Source organism: Oryx dammah, unplaced genomic scaffold (assembly GCF_014754425.2).
Source record: "Oryx dammah isolate SB20612 unplaced genomic scaffold, SCBI_Odam_1.1 HiC_scaffold_28, whole genome shotgun sequence".
Lineage (NCBI taxonomy): Eukaryota > Metazoa > Chordata > Mammalia > Artiodactyla > Bovidae > Oryx > Oryx dammah.
The window spans coordinates 118315073-118330569 of record NW_024070212.1 but is presented as its reverse complement, the minus strand read 5'-3'; the positions used below and the strand labels follow the sequence as shown (position 1 = coordinate 118330569).

The following is a 15497-nucleotide window of genomic DNA, read 5'->3' as shown; positions in this document are numbered from 1 at the left end:
GGGGGGAGGGGGCGTCTCCTGCCGACCTAGATCTCTGGTCCATCCTGCATGGACTGTTCATTTTTTTCTGTTTCTAAATATTGTCATTTATTCTCAAATTTGCTGCAGTATATCCCATATTCTTACTGAAAATTAATTATTCATAAAGTCCCTCCATTAAATTGTGTCCAAGTGAGCTGCTGCCTGTTCTGAGGGTGAGAGTTCCCCTTCTCTTTGAAGTGCTGATTCCCCTGAAAAGTGTGGACATGTCTGGACCCAGGAGCACCTGAGCAGGTGCCAGGGTCCTCAGGGCTGAGGGCCCCATGTGGAAGGAAGGGGACCCCAGAGCCAGACGGACAGGCCAGGCCGAGCATCTCAGCTGAGTGTGAGAGAGCGGCTCTGTTTCTTGGGTGCTCCAGGCAGCCCACTTTTCTCAGGCATAGGGCACATGGTTCTGGGTGTGCGCACGCCACTAACCACTGGGCCCCCAAGCAGCCAGGGATCATGTTCTGCCAGGCAGGCATCCTCACTCCCTCCGCACAAACCACAAGAAGGGGGGCCTGGAAGCCACCCTCCTCTGGGGTTTCATCCAGTGCTGTCTCCACAGCAACCAAGGGTACAGCAGTCCCCTCCCAGCTCTCCGGCAGGTCTCCTCCTCCACTCATCTTTTGGGGGCGGTTTGTCACAGCTCAGAGCTGCAGTACAGGCCTTCAACCTGTGCTCCGGCTAAACTATTTGCCTTGGAAGCAGTTGTAACATTTCTCAATCCAAAACTGTTCTTCACTTGGAAATAAGGCTCATACAGCCAAAGATGGGAAACTGAGCATTCCAGACCCTTTCAAACCCAGGTCCCCAAGCCCACCTCCAGAGCGTGGGGCGCTGACAGCGTCTCAGTGACCAGAGCCATGTCCCCACGGCTGGCAAAGTAGGGGAGCCGCTCTGAGCTCCAGACCCCTTTCTTCTGATGAAGATCCCTCACTTTTCCACCTCATAAGATGCTTCTATCGGATGAATCTGATGAGCAGGCTCACATCCTCAGTCCAGGTGAGCGGTGTCCTATATTTCGGGCCCTCAGCGGAGAGGTCACCTCCGAGAGGATGGATCACGGGTGGTCTCTTCACTGGAGTCTTCGCCCTGAGGACTGGTGGTCTGGCAGGGCCTGGGTACCCCAGGTGCCCCCAGAAGACCCCCTCGGAGCCTGAGACGGCGCCCAGGGCCTTCCAGGGACAATAGGAGACGGCCCAGCCAGAGTCCCCAGTGCCATCCCTCTAGGCCTCCAGGAAGGCGATGTTCTTGGGGGGTTTGTCGGGGAACTGCAGGGTGTACAGGTGGGCCATGTACTGGAGCTCAGGCATAACCATTCTCTGACACATCTTCAGCGTCTGGTTGTCCAGGCCCGGCCTGAGGTTGTAGCCCAGGATGTCGGCCCTGCCCGACTGGTAGGGGCGCAGTCGGAGATCGGTGATCTGCGACTGGTTCTTGGGCTCACTGTCCTGTAGACACAGGACCGCCAGCTCGCGCCGCCGCTCGCGCAGCTGAGCCACCTCGGAGCGCAGACGCCGCGGGCTCAGCTCTGCACGCAGCCGGGCCCAGAAGGTGCGGTTGAAGTGCTGGTAGAGGCGCCAGTCCAGGGCGCACCAGTGCTTGGCGCGCTCCTGGCCTGCGGTCGACAAGCTGGTGACGCTGTGCTGGCTGCGCGAGTTGAGCCTGAAGGCCACCACGTCATCCAGCCGCCAGCGCAGCAGGCGCCGGAGCAGCACCATGGACTCGTCGAAATGCTCCGCGATGAGCAGCAGCTGGAAGCGCCGCTCCACCTCGAGCAGGCGCGCGCGCACGTAGCCCTCCTCCGGCGGCGCGTCATTGTCGAAACCCAGGTCGAACCACATGCTGTTCCGGGCGTAGGCGTTCCTCAGGCCCAGGCTCTGGTTGTAGTAGGTCCACGGCGAGGCCAAGAAGGCGTCCAGGCTGGCGACGTTCCTGAAGGCGGGGACGTAGCTCTTGTAGTAGACGAAGGAGGACTCCAGCTGGAAGACGGGGTTTCTGAGGATAGAAAAGTAGAAGGTGTCGTTGGGCATGACTTTCTGCACCTGTTGGGAGACAGAACGGGAAGGGCTGGTGACCCTCTGGGCTCCTTCGCGCGTGGTCCCGGGGGCAGGTGGTGCCTCCTCCCTTGCCCCCGCCCCGCAGCATACCTGAGCGTGCCCCCGGCCCCCGGACCCTGAAACCCAGTCTCCTGCACCCAGCGCAGGCCACCCGGCTCCTCTGCCTGCCACCCTGCACCAACCAGCATCCAGAACGACCCGAAAGCCCCTGAGCCTGGCCACGTCCCGGCCCCCATTACCCTTCCCCGTCACCCACGCTAAGCCTTTGGGGAAGAGGTCAGAGAAGCCCCCGGGAGGAGATGCCCTCTAAGCTAAGACCCGAATGACCCAGAGGAGCTGTGAACACGTGAAAAGGGCCTGCGGAGGGACGAGCTGGTGGGTCTGGACCCAGGAGGAGACGAAGAAGAGGGAGAGGGCGGCAGACGCCGGGTGCCCGCTGCTGACTGGGAGAGCAACGCCCCCGGGAGCCCCGCCTCTAGGGCCCCGCCCCCGGAAGACTGCCCTCCAGGAAGCCCCGCCCCAGAGCCCCGCCCCCATGGAGCCCAGCCCCGGGAGACCCCCGCCAGAAGCCCGCCCCGGAAGCCCCGCCCCACACACCTCTGGCGGGTTGAACCTCAGGTGGTTGCACAGGACGTTGAAGCGCCTCCCGGGCCCGCCCTCCTCCACGCCCTCCACGTAGCGCGCCAAGAAGAGCCAGGGGTAGCCGAGGTGGAAGCGGCCGCCGGCGGGCAGCGCCGTCGACAGGTTGTGCGTCTCGGCGAAGCGGAAGAGGATGTTGAGCACCGTGCTGCTGGCCGTCTTGTGCGTCTTAAGAAACATGACGTTGGTGACGGGAGGCCCATCAGCCTGGTCCCCGAGTTGGCTGGGGGAAGAGCGCAGCGCCGTGGGCCGGGGATCCTCGCGCTTGCCCAGCCGGAGAGATCCCAGCCCCGCGACCCCTGAGCCTGGAGGCCCGCATAGCCTCTGCCCCGTCCACGCTTCCCCGACCCGCACTTCCTGAGCTGGCAACACCCCAGCCCAGCCCCGTCACTGTGCCCCTCACCTGAGACCCCGCCCTGGCTGTGTCCTTCCAGCGGTGGCACCACCTGCCCCTCGCACTGCAGGCTGCTCTCCCAGGCCCTGCACCCCTCTGCTTCCCAACCTCCTGCTTGGCTCTGCCCTGTGACCCACGCCAGATGGCCAGCGGGGCTTGGCTGGCCCCTCATGCTGAGATGGGCTGACTCACTGCCGGGCAAGACTGGACGCTGCTGCTCACTCCTGGGATCTCAGGGTGGCACCCACCCAGCTGTGGACACCAGCCTGGAGCTACAGGTGCCCACCCTGCCCCAACGCAAGATCCCAAAACAGGGCTGGTGAGAGTGACCCAGGCTGGTGGGGACAGCGTCCAGAGGCTAGTGCCAGGCCTGGAGGTAGGCAAGGATACCCAGGAGCTTAGCACTCCTCCCCTCCTGTGGAGATCAGCCAGGCCCTGGGCTGGAGGGCCCTCCCACCAGCCAGGCTAAACCACTGGGGCTGGGTAGCCATCGGGAGGACCCTGGGCTTCACAGAGGCCATACCACCAACCAGCAGGGGAGCAGGGGTCCTGACCTCCAGACCACTAGGAGGTCTAACCACCCTAGCCCTGCCTCCCAGTGCCCCTCTGCACACAGCAGCTCTGCCCAGGGCACCCCCAACCTGGCCCAGATTCAACCCTCCCGTATCCCTGCCTGGACTTCTGGGCAGCTTACTGCCCACGGGAGATACTGGGAGGCCCCTGGGTGACCACAGGAAGAGCCCCTCCTCCATTGCAGAGGAGAGGCTGAGACCTGGAAGGGAGGCGTGGCCTACCACAGTCGCAGGCAGGGCTGGGTGCCACCCGGAGTGGGGCACGCTGGGGTCCCAGTACTGCTCGGGGAGGGGGCAGTGCCCAGACCTCAGGCCACCCAGTGGAGGACTCACGGCATGAGCAGCCCGACGTCCACGTGCATGATGCCGGCCAGCAGGAGCACAGCCAGGGCCAGGAGGAGGAGCACGGCCCAGAAGCACCTGTGGGCGGAGGACCCCTTCAGCACTGAGTCCGGGGCCCGGGAGGAGCCTCTGCTGCCCACCCCCTTCCCTACCCACTCCACCTCCCCGGCATCCACATGACAGCTTGTGTCCAGCACCTACTGCGCACTGCCCCATGGGGGCCCTGGGGTGGGGGGCAGAGCCCAGGATGGGCCTGAGTCATCAGACACCACCCCCACTTGGCCCCCTGCACTGTCTACTACTCAGAAACTGGGAGAAGCCAAGAGGGGGACCCCCTCCCTGGAGGGGCGGTCAGAGGTGAAAACATGTCTGCGGACCCTCAACCCTGAGCAGGGGCCCCTAGAGACAGGCCTGACTGAGACCCCTGAGTTCCAGTCCAGGGCCCATGAGGGCAGGGGGGCCCGCCAGGTGCAGGAGCCGAAGGTGGTGCAGGCAGGGCTTCTGGGCCAGAACACGCGAGGGGGAGGCAGTGAGCAGACCGGGAGAGACAGGCAGGGGCCCGCTGTCCCGCCATCCCCGGACAAAAGCTGCAGGGGCTCAGCCATGGGGGGCCCTGCGCTGCACAGCCTGGAGGGCCACTTCGTGCTGAGGAGGGGGAGGAGGCACAGCCAGTCTCAGCTCTGCTCACCATCTGCAGGCCGCCCCAGACTTACGCCCCAGCCTGGGCTAGCCCCAAACCCCCACTGGGGTGTCCACAGGCATCGCAGCCTCCAAGGTCCAGACTGGCTCCAATGCCGCCCTCCAAACCCAGCCCGCCCCCAGGGACAGTGGCTTCTTCACCTGCTCTCGTCCCGTTTCCCTCCCCCCATCTTCTGTCCTGATCCACGCGGCTCCCGAACCCTGGTGGCCTGGTTACCCCCTCCTGTGTCCCTGCCCCGTGGTTCATTCCACCCCAGCAGCCCAGGGACCCTTTTATTAAAAACCCAATGTGCTCAAAGTCTTTCTTGGTGGCTCAGACGGTAAAGAATCCGCCTGCAATGAAGGTTCGATCCCCGGGCCAGGAAGATCCCCTGGAGGGGGGCATGGCAGCCCACTCCATTGTTCCCTGGAGAAGCCCATGGACAGAGGAGCCTGGCCGGATATAGTCCCTGGGGTCACAAAGAGTTAGACACAACTGGGCAGCTAACACTTTCACTTTCTTTCAACAAGCTCAAACCCTTGATTAAATCCCATAATTGAAGAGCCTCCTATGCTAAACCCTTCAGGAAAGTGCAAGTCTTCCCAGCCAGTCCCCAGGCCCTCCCCACCCCTCCACCCCTGCCCTCCAGCCATTCCACTTCCTCCTGTGCCTCAAACACCAGCCCCAGGACTTCTGCGCTCACGAGGCTTGAGCCACAGACTGTCTACCCGGTTTCTGCACGAGCTGCCTCCCGCTTCTCCGGGCTGTGGGCAGGGGGTCTCCCAACCTCCCTGCAGCTCACCCCTGCCACCTGAGGGTGTCCCAATTGTGTTGGTCCCTTTGTAGCCTGTACTGCCCACTGGGCTTTCCTGGTGGCTGAGCTGGTCAAAATTCCTCCTACATTGCAGGAGACCTGGGCTTGATCCCTGGGTTGGGAACATCCCCTGGAGGTAACGGTCGCTCCTCTGTCCATGGGATTCTCCAGGCAAGAATACTGGAGTGAGTTGCCATTTCCTCAACCCACTCCAGTATTCTTGCCTGGAGGATACCCATGGACGGAGGTGCCTGGCGGGCTACAGTCCATGGGGTCTAAGTTGGACTGAGCACACAGCTCTTCCCACCATTGGGTAAGTGCCTCGGGTTCTGGAAAGGCAGCTGGCACGCGCACGGTGCTCGGCTCATGTGTGCTGAGGGAGTCAGTGAGGCCAAGCACACAGCCCCCCTGCCACCACAGGCCTCCTGGTTTGAGTCGGTGTGGGGTGGGAACAAGATCGGAAGCAAATCTGTTGAATGTGAACCGTCCTGAGACACCAAGAGGAGGTGCCCGGCAGTGGCTGAAGAAGGAGTCCGGAGCTCAAGGAGTCACCAGGGCCAGGACACGCATCCGCACATCAGCATCAAAAGGCCTGGCGTGCTGCAGTCCACGGGGTCACAAAGAGTCAGACACAACTGGGCAGCTGCACAACAACAGTAAAAGCCCGCAGCACGGGGAACCTCAGCTGCAGGAATCAGAAAACGGCGGCAGACTCCCCTCACCCATCTAGAGGCTTGGGAGGGAAGCTGCTGGCTCTGCAGACTCAGCCCCGCCACACTGAGAAAGCTGACGTCTCTCTCCCCATGCTCGTGGCCTGATAGTCACAATGTGGCTGCCAAGCTCCAGACATCACAGAAACATTTGCATCAGCAAGAAAGTGGAAGGGACAGGACGAGCCATAATAAGGAACCAAAAGCCTTTTAGAAGCCTCTAACACACCTTCTCCTCCATCTTCTTGGCCAAAATGCTGTCACATGGTTCCCCTGCCCCCAGCTGCAAGGGAGTGCTGAGAAAGCTTCATTTAGTGTTTACAGCCTGTCCTGGGGGGGGGGGGCACAAGGAGAAGGTGGCGGCTGTCAGCCTCAACTGTGTTTGTGTAAATCCGTGGAAATGGTGGGCTGCAACTTGGGCCTCGCTAGGTTTGCCCATGGAGGCAGGCACATCTCTGAAATACAAGTGAGCTTCTCGCCTGCGGCCCGGCCGTGGCCCGGGATCCAGGGGGCCCAGCCTGCAGACCCGTTTAGTCCTGGTGCTGCGGCTGCAGGCTCTTCTTGGACATCTGAAAGGAATTCACAGCCAGGCGGCCCTGGCCCTGCCCGCCTCCTGTGGCCTCAGCAGGGTGCTGGCAGAACCACCATCTCTGGGGCCCGGGTTGCTTCCAGGCGTTCACGGCAGCCTGTGTACAGTGTGGGCACCCGCTTGCATCCAGGTGCTTGGCCCTGATTTCCAGCAGGCAGGCCCCTGTGTGCTGCCAGGCAGGGGACCACCGGGACCCCTTACTCAGCCGGAACACCACCCCCTACACGGCGGGGAGGTGGGGCTCTGTGGCCTCTTATGAGACCCCTGCCCCCAGGACCCAGCACACAGCCTGACCAGCCCAGCACGGGAGGGACGCTGACGGCTCAGCATCCTGACCTCTCGGGGGAGCGAGGCGCCCAGGCAGGCCTGCGTGTGCTCCCCTCAGCCTTGCTCTGAGCTCCTGGGAGGAGCGGCCCAGCCAGACACCGTCCCCAGGACAGACCAGCTCCGACCATCTGCCCCCAGGCGCCGGGAGGCTTCACGACTGCCCTTCCCGGGTCGGTTCCGAGGCTCGCGGCCCTTCCCCCCGACACCCTCCTCCCCACCCGCCCCCTGCTGGTGTCAGGGCTGGCTCCGAGGCCTCCCCTCAGGTGGATCCGAGGTCGGAGGGTGAGTTCCCGGTGTCCCTGCAGCTGAAGGAGGAGAAGGTCCCTCCTGGGACCTCTGGGCCCCGTGTCTCCACGTGGCCTGTGCCCCCAGGGCAGCCGGTTCCTCGGGCTCCAGCAACTTGGGGCAGCAGCAGCTGGGACCAGGAAGGCCTCCGGGAGGAGCGGAGGGCCCGACGGGGCTGGAGGGGACTCGGGGGCTGCTCAGTGCGGCGGTCAGGTCCCAGGTGAGAGGGGCCGGATGACGCACCTGCACTCGGAGCCTGGCACAGGGAGCAGAGCCGGGAGGGAGCTTCCTGAACGGCCCTGTGGGGCCTCTCCACAGGGCTCTGCAGGGACGGGGAGTGTGACAAGCAGGGGGCACGCAGGGGAGGAGCCCGGGAGGAAAGGGCAGAGCACGACTGCTCCATCGGGGCGGGTGACGCGGGACAGCAGGAAGGCCAGACCCCGGCCTCGCAGGAACCTCTCGACGGCCCCCAGACGGAAACTCAGAAGTGGACTCACACTGGCTGCAGGGCCGCCCCGTGAGACCCCTCCAGCCCCCTGGCCCCAAGCAGGCTGCAGGTCCCCACCGCGCACTCTGCTCTGGGGCCAGGAGACGGCCGGGCCGGCACCAAAGAGTCTTGAAGCTCCACATCTTCCCCCAAAGAGAGTTTCTAGCTCAGAATTCAGTTCTCAACTTCCCATGGAAGCACATCATACGGTAATAACAGGACAATTCTAAACGCTGTCAGGGAGCAGGGGCCTGCCGGGTGCTAGGAAGGGAGGGCGCCTGATGCCCTCCGTCGGGGGCAGCGGGCGGCCGGCCACCCATGGACAGGCCGCCACGCGGGACTCCCAGCCGGCTCTGTCCATTGGAGGAAACTGCTCAGAGCGGTGAACACCGGCAGCCCCTTGCAGGGAGGGGCGGGGGTCCGGGGCTGCTCCGGGAGGGGCGCTGGGTGGATCTGGGCCCAGGGTCTCCTCCGTGGGGCAGTGCCGGGTCCGTGCGCCCAGGGGCTGTTTTCTCTCCAGGCTTTTAATAGTGTTTTGTCATTTTCATTACCTCAGTCCTGGGCCCCTTGTGTTTATTTCAATCTCCAGTTTTTATTGCCATTGTAAATGAATTCACATTTCATTTCTTGGTCCTTATCACTAGAGTAGAAAAAGCTTTGTTAAAAAAAAAAAAGTGCCTTGTATCCAGTCAGTTCCAGCCACTGTACATGCCTCTTGTAGCCGAACGCTAGCGTTCTGCCGTCTGCTGTGATGGGGCACTGCCCGGCTCGCCCTGTACGCCTGCCCGCGGGCCTGTGACCAGCCTCATCACCAAGATGCCCTGGGTCTCGTTGGAAAGAAACGGGCTTTAAAAAAAGAAAAGAAATGGCCTTTAGGGACCACAGCCTGGGGGCTGGGGGTGCTCACGGCTCCGGGACGCTCAGTTGCTGGGTCCTCGCAGTGGGCACAGCTGGAAACTCCCTGAGTTCACATCCACGTGGCCAACTCTGGCGCCACACTTAGGGGGTGTTCAGCTCTGCGAAGAAATGGACTGCAGCACGCCAGGCTTCCCTGTCCTTCAGCATCTCCCGGAGTGTGCTGAAACTCATATCGGTTGAGTTGGTGACTCCATCCAACCATCTCATCCTCTGTCGTCCCCTTCTCCTCCTGCCCTCAATCTTTCCCAGCATCAGGGTATTTTCTAATCAATAGATTCATCAGGTGACCAAAGTATTAGAGCTTCAGCTTCAGCATCAGTCCTTCCAGTGAATATTCAGGACTGATTTCCTTTAGGATGGACTGGTTTTATCTCCTTGCCGTCCAAGGGACTCTCCAGCACCACAATTTGAAAGCGTGAATTCTGTGCTCAGCCTCCTTTATGGTCCAACTTTCACATCCATACACAACTACTGGGAAAACCATAGCTTTGACTATACACACTTTTTTTGGCAAAGTGATGTCTCTGCTTTTTAATATGGTGCCTAGGTTTGTCATAGAGTTTCTTCCAAGGAGCAAGCGTCTTTTAATTTTATGGCACAGCCACTCTCCACAGGATTTTGGAGCCCAAGAAAATAAAGTCTGTCACTGTTTCCATTGTTTTCCCATCTATTTCCCATGAAGTGATGGGACCAGATGCCATGATCTTAGTTTTTCTAATACGAGTTTTAAGCCAGCTTTTTCACTCTCCTCTTTCACCTTCATCAAGAGGCTCTTTACTTCCTCTTCACTTTCGGCCATTAGAATGGTATCATCTGCATATCTGAGGTTATTGATATTTCTCCTAACAATCTTGATTCCAGCTTGTGCTTCATCCAGTTCAGCATTTTGCATGATGTACCCTGAATATAAATTAAATAAACATGGTGACAATATACAGCCTTGATGTACTCCTTTCCCAATTTTGAACAGGTTTCTCTGGAGGCAAGTAAGGTGGTCTGGTATTCTCATCTCTTGAAGAATTTTGCACAGTTTGTTGTGATCCACATAGTCAAAGGCTTTGACATAGTCAATGAAGCAGAAGTGGATGTTTTTCTGGAATTCTCTTGCTTTTTCTACTATCCAATGGATGTTGGCGATTTGATCTCTGGTGCCTCTGCCTTTTCCAAATACAGCTTGAACATCTGGAAGTTCATGGGTCACATATGGTTGAAGCCTGGCTTGAGAGAATTTTGAGCGTTAGTTGCTAGCTTGTGAGATGAGTGCAATTGTGCGGTAGTTTGAGCATTCTTTGGTATTCCCTTCTTTGGGACTGGAATGAAAACTGACCTTTTCCAGTCCTGTGGCCACTGCTGAGTTTTCCAAATTTGCTGGGATATTGAGTGCAGCAGTTTAACAGCATCATCTTTTAGGATTTGAAAGAGCTCAACTGGAGTTCCATCACCTCCACCAGCTGTGTTTGTAGTGGTGCTTCCTAAGGCCCTCTTGACTTTGCATTCCAGGATGTCTGGCTCTAGGCGAGTGATCACAGCTTCTCAATGACCCTCTTCCTACTGCTTCCTATCTCCTCTCTTGCACCAGAGCCTAGTCTCAGACACAAGCTGGGAGAATTTGAGCCCCTGCCATCACTTTCTGCTCTCCACCACACACACCCCGTTAAGGTCAAGCCACTGTGGCACGTGCTTTGCCCTCCCCCCACATCTTTTTATATTTACTTACTTGGCCTCATCAGGTCTTAGTTGTGGATGTGGGATCTTATGTTACAGAGCACGGCTCAGCAGCCGTGTCACACAAGATCTTTAGTCGCAGTATATGGGATTCTTGGTTCCCCATCCAGGGATCAAACCCGAGTCCCCTGCTTTGGAAGGTGGATTCTTTACCACTGGACCGTCGGGGAAGTCCCTTGCTCCACCATTTGTATCTGCTGCCATACCTGGGTTTTAGACATGATGTGAGCTTCTCCAACCCCCAGCTGCCTAACGCTCCCTCAAGTCCTCCTGATGAAGGACTTGAGATCCGCCTGAGAGAGACTCCCAGGAACCAGCAGGTGGACAGGCTGAGTCTCTGTAAGCTCAGGACTATGGTGGACCAAGGGTAGAATGCTCACACACAGGGCAGGGCTGCCGGGAGAGGATGCCCATGTCAGCCTGCAGTCTGGGCCTGTGGGCCTAAGGAGGGCGGCCGCAGAGGCAGCGGGAGACGGTACGGCAGCCCAGGGGCCGGGCCCTGGGGTCTGCTCACTGCACACCTTCCCCAAGCCCCAAAGGGGTGCACTTCTGGAAGGCCATGCTGTGGTCACGGGGTTCCCGCACCGCAGTGGAGTCACACCTGCAGAGCTCACGAGACCCTCCAGGGAAGGCAGCCTGTCACTGGGGCCTGAACGGTTGGTTCCTTTTTCTTAACTGGAGGATAATTGCTTTACAGTGTTGGTTTTGCCATACAGCAACATGAATCAGCCACAGGGATACACACGTCCCCTCCCTCGAGAACCTCCCTGCCACCCACTTCCCCATCCCACCCCCCCAGGCCATCATGGAGCACTGGCTTTAGGCTCCCGGTGTCACATGGCAAGTTCCCACTGCTATTTACTTTACACAGGGCTTTATCATCCCATATAGTTAGAGTTTAACCCCTGTTGGATGAGGCCCTCCTGGGACATTAACGGCCGGCTTTTCCCCTCAGTCTGCCCCCGGCCTGACTTTGTTCTGACACATAAAGCTCCCTTCAGCAAACACTGGGTGTTTGCTGCCCCTTCAGAGGAGCCATACTGAGGACTTCTTGGAAATTTCTGCTATCACATTTACAATAACCCCTTTGGCCTTAAGGGAACAAGTTCTCCACAGAATTGCAGAGAAAAGAGGAATGAGTTTTTCTTTCCTTCCCTGAGAACAAAGATACAGAAAATAGTGAGCAGGGCTGATCACTCCTAGTTTTTACTTTGTTCCTAACCTGCAGTCAACATTCAAAAAACTAAGATCCTGGCATCTGGTCCCATCACTTCATGGCAAACAGATGGGAAAACAATGGAAACAGTGAGAGACTTTATTTTCTTGGGCTCTAAAATCACTGTGGATGGTGATGAAATTAAAAGATTTTTGTTCCTTGGAAGAAAAGCTATAACAAACCTAGACAGTATGTTAAAAAGCAGAGTCATTACTTTGCCCACAAAGGTCCTTATAGTCAAACCTATGGTTTTCCCATTAGTCGTGTATGGATGTGAGAGTTGGACCATAAAGAATGCTGAGCGTCAAAGAATTGATGCTTTTGGACTGTGGTGTTGGAGAAGACTCTTCAGAGTCCCTTGGACTGCAAGGAGATCCAACCAGTCAATCCTAAAGGAAATCAGTCCTGAATATTCATTGGAAGGACTGATGCTGAAGCTGAAGTTCTAAAACTTTGGCCACCTGATAAGAAGAACTGACTCACTGGAAAAGACCCTGATCCTGGGAAATATTGAAGGTGGGAGGAGAAGGGGACGACAGAGGATGAGATGGCTGGATGGCATCACCGCCTCGATGGACATGAGTTTGAGTAAACTCTGGGAGGTGGTGAAGGACAGGGAGGCCTGGCGTGCTGTGGTCCATGGGGCGGCAGAGAGTCGGACGTGCCTGAGCGCCTGAGCTGCAACCACCTGTGTCTGTAACTGAGGTTGCTGTTCGCCCTCTGACTGCATGAGCTATTTCTGCACCTGTCATCTTCTAACTCTTCGGAACACATCCTGTCTCTGGTGCTCACCGTTACTGCACTCTCTCTCTCTACCGACCACCCCTTGTAGAGTTTCTCCTTTTTTGCATTCAGAAAGAAGGCCGCAGTACAGTACACAAAAGGCAAAGGACCCAGCCACCCGCCACCAGCCTACGACTGCCTCTGAAACAAGGAGGGAGGAAGACGGACACAAGAGCCTGGTGTCCTTGTCCCATCGCCACTCCAGCTGCCAGCCCTCACCTAGAGGGTCCGCCGACTCCTCGCAGAGGAGGGCACGGGCCTCGAGGCACTAGCCTCTGTTCTGTCTCCCCTCGCCGGTTGAGGATTAAAGCCACCTTTCTAGTTCCTCCAAACTCTGTCTCTGTAATTTTTTATTTGGCTTCGGTGGGCAGAGAATCCAAGGTTTTTGGTGGCAACAACAGCTGCCCAAGAAAAATAATGTCTTCAGAGAAATCCCTCATTTCTAAGGAGAGGCTCTTCCTTTGCAGAACACCCTCTGGTCCCATCACCCATGGGGTCAGCGGGGTGTGGGTGTGGGATGGGCGCACGCTCAGCAGGACCAGTGCTCAGGGAGCCACTCCTGGGGCTGTCAACAGGAGGGATGTTCTGCCTGGCAGGGAGACAGGGTCCAGGAATTTGCCATCTGTCTTCGGGAATGGAATCCTGTATGGCTGCAACTGTTGACTTTTGACACTCCCTGAAATGAAACACTCTGTGCTCCAGTAAAACTGGTGGAATAGGTCTTTACATAGATATTTTCAGAACCTGATTTTATGAGCCCAAGCCTTACATCTCCTCATCTTGAGAAATCAGTAAATTCCTTCATGGTGACATCAGCTCCTCATGACTAGCAGAAAACCCTTTGCAAGATAAGCGCTTATCTCCCTTGGCTGATCCCAGGGCCCAATCCAGGGCTCCTGTGTAGGATCCAAAGTGGCCAGATAAATACACCCACAGTGGTCACCACTGGTCTGTCCATCGTCGTTCCTTCAACTGGCCCTTGTTTAGCCCCAAATGCCCTATCGGGTGTGGGGCCAAGCCAAGGGGGTGGGTACAGTGGCAGCATTTAATTAGCAGCAGCCAAGGACAAGACTGAATAGTTACTCAGGGCTCCCTCCTCACAGATAAGCCTTTGGCCGGGAAGGCTGCATGCTCGGGAAACCAGGCCCTGCCCCACTGCCCTGGCTCGGCTGCTTGAGAAGAACAAGGAGGTGCTGGCCCCCGGTCCCCGCCCCCCACCCCCAGATGCACCAGCAGAAGGCCTGGCACAGGGCGGTTGGAGGTCTCCTTGAGCCTGGGGACCCTGTGATCAGGATGGGTGAGGCTGTTGTCCAGTGAGTCCAGGGCACACAGCCATCCATACAAAGACTGAACCAAAAAGAAGCAGGGACGGGGCCCAGATGCCCAAACTCAACATCCCCCAAATAGAAGGAAAGAGTGGGGGCACCCCCCACCCAGGGGGTCCTGCTAAAACAGAAAGGAAAGTCACTCTGTTGCTGCCTGCAGGGTGCAAGAGAAGAAGCGTGGCCAAGATGCCTGTCCAGCACCCAGTCCCCACCTGTCACCGCCCACCGAATCGGGAGTGACGGGGCCTCGCTCTGCCTGGAATCTGAGGCTGGCACGGAGAACCTCGCAACTTCCGCTTGTACTCCCTCAACACTGTCCTGAGACGGCACCCCCAGGAAGCTGCTGTGCCACTTTCCAGGACAGGAACGGAGATGCCACAGCCGAGACCCAGGAGCAAGAGGCGGCCAGGGCCTTCCAGCTCCACAGCCGTCCAGCTGGGCACAGCCCCTGGTGGGGCGGGGCATCAGCCGGGGGGACACTGAGCCCGAGAGATAGGTCAGCATGGCCTGGTGCAGCCAGGTCTCTGGGGGCTGCTTACAAGATTGCTGATATGCGGAGAGCCCAGGGTGGCCCATGTCCCACCCAACCCCAACAGGGCCCTCTGAGTCCTTCCCGCAAAGGGGACTGCTTCGTGCTCTACAACCTGAGGGTGTCTCCTCCCCTCCGGGAGCACCACATTTGCCTTGAAGTCAGTTCAGCGGGTCACACTATGAGGGCTGGAGGTTGCAGCCAGCACTCTTAGAGAACAGTGTGAAATAGAATCAAATAGAACAGAGAGAAAAGTGTAGGCATAGAATAGAATAGGTGTAGATACAGAATAGAGTAGATACAGAGTCAATAAGCTTAGACTTGTTTAGTCGCTAAGTCGTGTCCGACTCTTTGTGACCCCGTAGACTGTCGCCCACCAGGCTCCTCTGTCCGTGGGATTTCCCAGGCAAGAACACTGGAGTGGGTTGCCATTTCCTCCTCCAGGGGATCTTCCTGACCCAGGGATCAAACCTAGGTTTCTGGACCCCCTGCACTGGAGGCGGATTCTTTACCACTGAGCCACCTGATACAGACTGGCAAAGACTAAACACAGACTAGCGCAGACGGGACAGCATCTGAGCGTGTGGGAGGCAGTATGGCTGCGGGGAGGCGTTTCAGACAGACTCAGCAGGCGGAGATCCCAGTGTGTCCCAGACAGCGACGCCGCGTGCTGTCTTCCCCCCGGTCACCATGGAAACAGGTCCACTCTTCTGCCTGGTCACCATGGAAACAGATCCACTCTTCCTCATCATCCAGTTGCCATCCTGCCTCCATCACCTCATGCTCAGCCCAAAGCATCCCCTTGTCCACTGAAAAGCACTGCAGGCGTCCTGGCTGGCCCCCTCTGGACTCTTTCTGGCCCCCATCCAGCCCGCACGTGGCCACCGCAGCTGTGCACCAGCAGAGCGTTGCCAGACGCCCTGCCCCGTCCCCTCCTCGCCTGCACTCCCGCGTGTGCTCTTTAGCCACCCTAAGAGCGGGCCTGAGGCCAGGAGAGTCACACAGCCCCCCACAGATCACAGAGTCCCCACGGGGTCACCCAGCCTCCCACGGGGTCACCCAGCCCCCACGGGGTCACAGCC

At 58.4% G+C, this 15497-nt stretch overlaps 1 protein-coding gene across 1 annotated transcript in view; it reads right to left on the bottom strand.

The window, feature by feature from the left end:
* Positions 1–93: 93 nt before the first annotated feature.
* The window catches only part of GAL3ST2 (galactose-3-O-sulfotransferase 2), an 18401-nt gene continuing 2997 nt past the window's right edge, over positions 94–15497 (bottom strand). The window contains exons 5-7 of the mRNA XM_040231969.1: positions 4020–4106; positions 2679–2943; positions 94–2066 (exon numbers count right to left, since the gene is read on the bottom strand). Coding sequence (XP_040087903.1) covers positions 1248–2066; positions 2679–2943; positions 4020–4106 — 1171 coding nt within the window. The 3' untranslated portion in view covers positions 94–1247. The remainder of the gene's footprint in view (positions 2067–2678; positions 2944–4019; positions 4107–15497) is intronic.